The following is a 7478-nucleotide window of genomic DNA, read 5'->3' as shown; positions in this document are numbered from 1 at the left end:
GGGAATAAAATCTCAACACAAGAAAATCTCCCACTTACCCTAGTCCAGCCGCAGGTGATCCTATAGACCCATGCTCTAAAGCTGACCTTCAAACACTGTAGCTGTGAGAGCCTCCTAAACGGGTCAGCAATATTGTGCTCCGAAGCGATCTTCGTGATCATCACGTCCCCTCGATGCACTATCTCGCGGATCAGGTGATAATTCCACTTTATGTGTTTTCTACGCGTGTGACTTCTAGGCTCTTTGGAGTTTGCCACTGCCCCACTATTATCACAATAGAGGGTTATGGGTCTAGACATATCTGGAATAATTTCCAGTTCTGTCATGAACTTCCTGAGCAAGACGACCTCCTCAGCAACTTCGCAAGCAACTACGTACTCTGCCTCCATAGTCGAGTCGGGGATGCACCCCTGCTTATTACTTCACCACACTATAGCTCCTCCGTTAAGAGTAAAGACTGACCCTGACGTGGACTTGCAAGAGTCCCTATCAATCTAAAAGTCAGAATCTGTGTATCTAGTAAGGATCAAATCCCTAGATCCATACACGAGCATGTAGTCCCTTATTCTCCGTAGATACTTGAGGGTGTTTTTTACTACTGCCCAGTGACCCTGGCCTAGGTTAGACTAATACCTACTGACTATGCCCACAGCGAAGCTGATATCTGGTCTAGTAAAGAGCATCACATACATCAAACTGCCAATGGAAGACGCATATGGATTCTGTCTCATCTCCTCAACCTCCTGAGGCATCTTAGAACACATGTCCTTAGACAAAGTGACTCTATGTCTAAACGGCAGTATGCCCCTCTTGGAGTCCTGCATCGAGTACTTGAGCAACATCTTGCCAATGTACGATGCCTGAGACAGTGCTAGAACTTTGTTCTTACGATCCCAAAAGATCTGTATACCTAGAACAAACTAAGCCTCTCCGAAATCTTTCATTTGGAATTGGGTCGCTAGCCAGTTCTTAACTACAATCAGTAAACCTACATCATTCCCAATGAGTAGTATATCGTCTACATACAATACTAAGAATACTACTGAAGCGTTGATGATCTTCTCAACGTTCTGGTCAAAGCCATAGGACTTGATCGCAGTATCAAACCGAATGTTCCATGATCTAGGCGCCTGTTTCAGCCCATAAATGGACCGATTCAGCTTGCAAACCTTTTGCTCTTGACCTTGGGCTATGAATCCCTTGGGTTGTACCATGTAAATGGTCTCCTCAAGATTTCCATTCAGAAAGGCCGTCTTGATGCCCATTTGCCGGATCTCATAATTATAATAAGTTGCAATGGACAAGAGGATGTGGATCGACTTTAATATGGCAATAAGCGAGAAAGTCTCCTCATAGTCGACTCCCTCTACCTGGGTATAACTCTTTGCCACAAGTCAAGCCTTGAAGGTCTGCACCTTCCCATCGGCACCCCATTTGCGCTTGTAGATCCATTTACAACCTATAGGTCTTACCCCATCAGGATGATCTATAAGATCCCATACTGAGTTGAAGTACAGCAACTCCATCTCGAGATCNTTTACAACCTATAGGTCTTACCCCATCAGGATGATCTATAAGATCCCATACTGAGTTGAAGTACAGCAACTCCATCTCGAGATCCATGGCCTTGACCTAGTCATCCTGGTCAACATCCTCCATTGCCTTCTGGTAAGACAACGGATCCTCAACATCGTCATTTGCTACCATAGCAAGAATTTTCGTGAAACCCAGATAGCAAATGGGCAGGTTCGCAACCTTCCCACTGCGTCAAGGTTCCCTCAACTCTTGAGGTGGAACCGACCTACTAGATAAACTACCATAAAAAACTCTTGTTGATGAAGTAACAACTCTTATTGAAGTTTCAGTAGTTTCATTGGAAAGCTCACGTGACACGACTTTACTACGTGAACTATGCTCCCTAATATGATCCTCCTCCAGAATAGCGTTTGTGGAAACAAACACCCTATTTTCCGAGGGATCATAAAAATAACCCCCTCGTGTATCTTTGGGGTAGCCTACAAGGAGGTATAACCTCGACCGTGGTTCTAACTTCTTGGGATTAGCCTCAAGCACATGTGCAGAGCAACCCCAAATGCAGAAGTGACGTAAACTAGCTTGACGCTCGTTCCAACTTCAGAAGTGTTTTTGCAATACTCTAGAAGAATTTGCTGCTAGACATATAACAATGTTAATAACAAATCACAATAGATTCCTTTTATGTTCTGCACACCTCGTCCGACGGTTGAATAGTAACTGTCGGGTTTAAACCAGAATGTCCGACGGTATTTGCGTACCATTGGGAAAGATTAAAATGCCCGACGGTCTGAAAGAACCATTGGGCTAAATTACAATAAGCCCGACGGTTTCTAGGGGGACCACTAAGCCAATTTAAAATTCCGACGGTCTGTTCATGGACCGTCGGGATTGAATTTTTATCCCGACCCCTTGTCTTTACCATCGGGATAGGTCGAAACCGCTGATGCTTTTTTGGTTGTCGGGATTAATGTCATCGGGAATTACCAAAATTCTTGTAGTGAATGTCTTTGACATGTTGCACAACATGTTGCTCAAGTTTTGCTTGTAATAAAATCAGTCAACCATACTGCAGTCTTATGATAATATCAACCATTCAGACTGCACTAACAAAAGAGATCGAGATTATCACATCGAATGTCCCAATTTGTTTCCTTAGACAAGAGATTGGGGACACTCACTGGGTTTCCGTATATCCTCATGCCAAATTATATCATCCAATCAACAACCACAAAGTCCATAACCTTAATTAACCAAATGTATTTACAATGAACAAATATTTAAATTTCAAATATTTAATTACCAAACGATCATTACCTATACCCGTCCAACAGAACATAAATCAAAACTTTTTTAACGTTCTGCATCTTTATTTTAAAATTTTCATTTTAAGCAGTAACTCTCTTCATTAGTCTTTCTGGGTTGAATTTGTGAGTAACACCCCGGCAAGATGAGAGCAAACTCAAGATCCTTAATGCTTTCAAAAGATGGTATGTTATAAGTGTTAAAAAAATATATTTTAAAGCATTTAAAAAGTCATTCCAAATCGATCGTAAAGTCAAAATCACCAGCAACATTCCAAACAACAATTGCACAATTTAATTGTGCAGATTCATTAATTTATCAATTCATCCTTCAATATACATACATATTTCCAACTCTTCCCAGAGTAAAATGTTACATTAGGAAAGGAAATACATGAATGTAGTATGCAACTTACAATTTTCCCTTAGCCAGTCTAAAAGAACACAATGAACTAAGTCTCTCAGTCCCCAATTTGAGTCGGAAAAAAAAAATCTCAGCAGTTCCTTGTCCCAATGTTGTGATGGTCAGAAAAAAGGGAAAATCAGTGAGATCAATGTGCCATTTTCAAAGCAAGAAAAGCCAAAATCCTATACCCAAACAACATAAGAGCCAAAGCAGCCACATCCCACCACAAACTATGATTCCCAATCCCCAAACATTTAACAGCAGGAAAATCCCCCAGTCTGCAGTAACCACCATGCAGCCCAAATGAAGTGGCGCAGTCATACAACTTATTGACGGACTCGTACTGAATTCCCACCAAAAGCCTGTAGCAATAATGGCTAAAGGACACAAACTTAAGCCAAGAAATAAAAGGAGGAATGTGCTGAATATAGTACCCACCCACTAGAAGAAACACAAGCATAGTGACTGATGCGAGCGTGGTGGCTTGTTTTACTTCCATCAAAATGGCGCCCAGAGCCAAGCCGAGGCCCTGCGACACCAGCACGTTCAACAGAACAACCAAAAGCGTGAGCAGAAATGGGATCAGCGAAGGGTTTAGGCCCCCCATCCAGTACGTGACCGTCACGAAAACGGTGGGAAGAACTAACTCCATTGGTAAATCCCCGGCGGTTCGAGCCATGTAATACGATGACAGACGGTACATTCCAGAGGAGCGTTCTTTGTTTAGCATTGGTCGTTCTAGCGGGAATGCAAATATGGCGTTGAATAATGGGAAGAAACCCCAGAAGATTGAGAAGAAGAAGATTAAACCAACCTGCGTAGATATATCATTTAGATTTAAATTATGGTTAAGAGAATTAATTAATTGAACTTTGTTAATTGGGATATATATATACATAGATAGATAGATATATATACTTGATCCTGTATATGCGAAGGATCAGAGTGCCACCATAAAAGTCCTGAAAGAAATGAAACTGACATCACTTGGAAAATCCTCAACCCTGAATATGATTCGTGTCTCCTTTCTCTTAATCCCCTTTTCAGTAATATGCTAAACTGCTCCCACCAGTTTGTCATCCATTCATTTTCTCTTCTCCCTCCTGCAATTTCCTTGCATTAAATTAAACGGAAAACGAGGGGCAATGATTAGGCTACACAATAGATAGATGTAATAAATTACTTTACTTACTTGGAGTGTCGGTTCTTGAATCAACGGTGGAGAAGTTGGTTTTGTTGAGAATCTCAGCTTTGAGTTCGGGGTAAAGGTTCTTTCTGAAGGAAGCAATGAGAGACTGCTTGACGGAATTTTGATCATCTTGATGGTCCAATGATCCGCCATGAAAATGCTCCACTTGATCTTCGCGAACTGAATCTGGCACTATGCCTAAGCGAATCACATTACAAAAAGAAAAAGAGATTGAAAATGACCTGTCAATTAAAAGATGAAATAATTCTAGAAAGTAAAGCACAAATTATTGATATAAAAGTAAATTAAAAATTAAAAAGAAATGATTTACCATTGGCAAGATCGAGGAGAAAATCAGCAGGATTGATGAGATTGAAAGGAGGAACATAACCAATGGACTCAAAATAAGGCATGACCCGAGCCGCGGGGCCACTGTAAATGGGGGAGCCATCGGACAACACCACCACCTTATCAAACATACTATACAAACGTGTAGAGGGTTGGTGAATGGTCATAACCAGGGTCCGACCACCACGAGCCAATCCTCTCAACGTGGCTACAATCCGCTGGGCCGTAGTGGAGTCCAGCCCAGAAGTGGGTTCATCCAATAAAAGCAAGCTCGGGTTCACAATCATCTCGTGACCAATACTAACCCGTTTCCTCTCCCCGCCTGAGATCCCCCTGAGAAGTCCGCCGCCGACGACACTGTTGCGGCAGCGCGTGAGGCCTAGCTCCACAATGATGGTCTCCGCCTGTGCAACTTTCTCGTCTCGACTCAGCTCCTTGGGCAGCCGGAGCATGGCGGCATAAGTGAGAGTCTCAAGGACGGTGAGATGAGGGTAAAGAACGTCGTCTTGCGAAACGAAGCCGATTTTTCGCTTCATGGAGCTGGAAAAGGGTTTGTCGTTGTAAGTAATGGCGCCGGAGATTTTTCCCGGCAAACGGGCAGCCAAGGCCGTTAGAAGAGTGGTTTTGCCACTGCCGGAGGTGCCCAGCATTGCGAGAAGCTCTCCGGAGCGAACCACTCCACTAACTCCATTCAGTATAGTCCGAGTAGTGTTGCTTTGGGACTCATTCCTTAAACTTAAACAGCTTCTTTTGGAAGTTTGGAGTTTGATGCTATACGATACGTCTTCAAACTATGTAAAGAAACAATATATAATGTAATTAATTCGCAACAGTAAGTAATCCGTTTATCTTATAAAGATGATGGAGGATAAATATGTACCTTAAGAGTAAGAGAGAATCGGGATTGGCGAAGAATGGAAAATGTGTCGGAGGCGGAGGGGACGGCATGGATGAGGATGTCGGGGCGGGGATGGGAGATTGCGGTGGTGGCGGTGGTGGTGGTTGTATCTTGCTCAAGTGGCAGCATGATCGGAGGGAAAGAGAGAGAGAGAGAAATGCGTGGGTTGGGTATTATTTTTGTATCACATGAATGAGGGGAGTGTGGAAATGAGTTTATAAAGCAAAAGGGAAAAGCTAAGAGGAAAGGAGAGAAGAAAGAAGACGCACAGAGGAGAGGTGGGGGGCAGCCAAATTCATGGCTCTCAACACTCCTCTCGAAAGTTGGGAACACCTACGCTAATTCCCATTTTCCAACTCTTCATCTTAAATTTTTCTTCTTTTTTCTCTAATAAATACTAAATAAATACTTTAGTTTAGAGCTTAGCAATATTTCAGTGCATGCTAAGATACTATGTATGTGTATCTCACTTCATCAAATATAAAAAAAACTTAAAATATTGAACAAAAAAATATGGAAGAAGAATTTACTCCATAAGTGACAAATCATGATTAGACAATTTGGTATGATGTACAAATATAAGTGTACAAATATATATTGTCCTTTCTATCCAAGATCGACTACCTAAATTTGAATAAAATTTTAATTTCTTTTTATATTACTTCTAAACTATCTCGATGAAATCTAGACCAAACATCGAGATAGTACATAATTTTTTCAAATCTTATATAATTTTTCTCAAATCTAAATCTTTTCTAAATTTCCAACCCAATTTTGGTTTTCACAGTTATCTGAATTTCCAAATGAATTTACTAATTTTTCAAATGAATCTCATTTATCGCAATGTGTTTTTTCCAGGTTAAATTTTGAGAAATATAAAATTTTAATTTTTTGGAAAAGATTAAATGAGATTTGGTTATTGTCCTGGTCAAGATTCTATCAAGAAAACCCAAAAAATTGATAGTTTGAATGTACGAGAAAAAATTCAATTTTTATATGAATCTCGAGATAGAAATGGAGATATCAGCTGAAAAATCTTGTATTACAGCTGTTCGTTTTCTGTATGGCATTCAGGGTACAAATAGCCCGATTTATACACATTTTACCTTTTTAGGGTTTTACAGAAAAAATAAAAATTAATAATTACAATTGAATTGAATGATGAATAGTAGAGTGACACATGGACCAATCACAAAAGGAAAGAATAGGAAGGAAATGATCACCGAATATTGGTTGTAACAGAAATGACAATTTTACTCAATTTCCACAATTGACCTCCTTGTGTGATGTGGCAATCTTGACTTAAGGTGTCTCATTTTGACCTTTTTACTTGTCCACATAATTTGCCAACAAGGCTTTCTCTCTAACATCCTCCCTCAAACTCGTGGGGAGATTAGCGACTCCGATTTTGACCATAAATAGAAGAATTGGGAGTGTGTAAGGGGTTTTGTGAGACAATCAGCCAATTGATTCGAAAAGGGGAATACCGGACATCAAGTTTACCTTGAAGAATTTGATCTCGCACAAAATACACATCGATCTCAATGTACTTTATACGAGCATGAAATACCAGATTAGTTACGAGAGCTCCAGCACTTATATTATCACACCACATAATGGGTTTGCTAGCTAATAATAGGTGGATTCTAATAGCCAACTACCGAAGCCAAATGATTTCAGCTGATGCTTGAGCTAAAGCTCGATATTCTGACTCAATGCTGGAACGGTTATTAATGGAGTGAATAGATCTGCCATTTCTTGAAATCTCTCTTCTGATTCAAAATTGTGCTGTGCCACAAC

At 40.7% G+C, this 7478-nt stretch overlaps 1 protein-coding gene across 2 annotated transcripts; it reads right to left on the bottom strand.

Moving 5' to 3' along the window:
* Nucleotides 1-3105: 3105 nt before the first annotated feature.
* LOC120068546 (ABC transporter G family member 21-like) lies at nucleotides 3106-6103 on the bottom strand. 2 transcript variants are annotated; one of them, XM_039020363.1, is made up of 6 exons: nucleotides 5661-6103; nucleotides 4764-5571; nucleotides 4436-4630; nucleotides 4162-4346; nucleotides 3682-4057; nucleotides 3106-3605 (listed from the first exon to the last, which is right to left on the bottom strand). In XM_039020363.1, exons 1-6 carry the CDS (start codon nucleotides 5805-5807, stop codon nucleotides 3403-3405), a joined length of 1914 nt encoding a protein of 637 aa, XP_038876291.1. In that variant the 5' UTR covers nucleotides 5808-6103; the 3' UTR covers nucleotides 3106-3402. The 2 variants fall into 2 exon arrangements, with proteins under 2 accessions (XP_038876291.1, XP_038876290.1); XM_039020362.1 differs by having other exon boundaries at nucleotides 3106-4057; nucleotides 5661-6088.
* Nucleotides 6104-7478: the final 1375 nt, after the last annotated feature.

Source organism: Benincasa hispida, chromosome 12 (genome assembly GCF_009727055.1).
Source record: "Benincasa hispida cultivar B227 chromosome 12, ASM972705v1, whole genome shotgun sequence".
Taxonomy (NCBI): domain Eukaryota; kingdom Viridiplantae; phylum Streptophyta; class Magnoliopsida; order Cucurbitales; family Cucurbitaceae; genus Benincasa; species Benincasa hispida.
This window is presented reverse-complemented; position numbering and strand designations above follow the sequence as displayed.

What these genes read in the sequence shown, in the direction of transcription:
- LOC120068546 (XM_039020362.1), bottom strand. Translation starts at nt 5,807, where the DNA reads ATGCTGCCACTTGAGCAAGATACAACCACCACCACCGCCACCACCGCA. An exon ending in GATTCTCTCTTACTCTTAAG is followed by an intron (nt 5,572 to 5,660) that starts GTACATATTTAT and finishes TTCTTTACATAG; the next exon opens with TTTGAAGACGTATCGTATAG. An exon ending in TCTCCTCGATCTTGCCAATG is followed by an intron (nt 4,631 to 4,763) that starts GTAAATCATTTC and finishes TGATTCGCTTAG; the next exon opens with GCATAGTGCCAGATTCAGTT.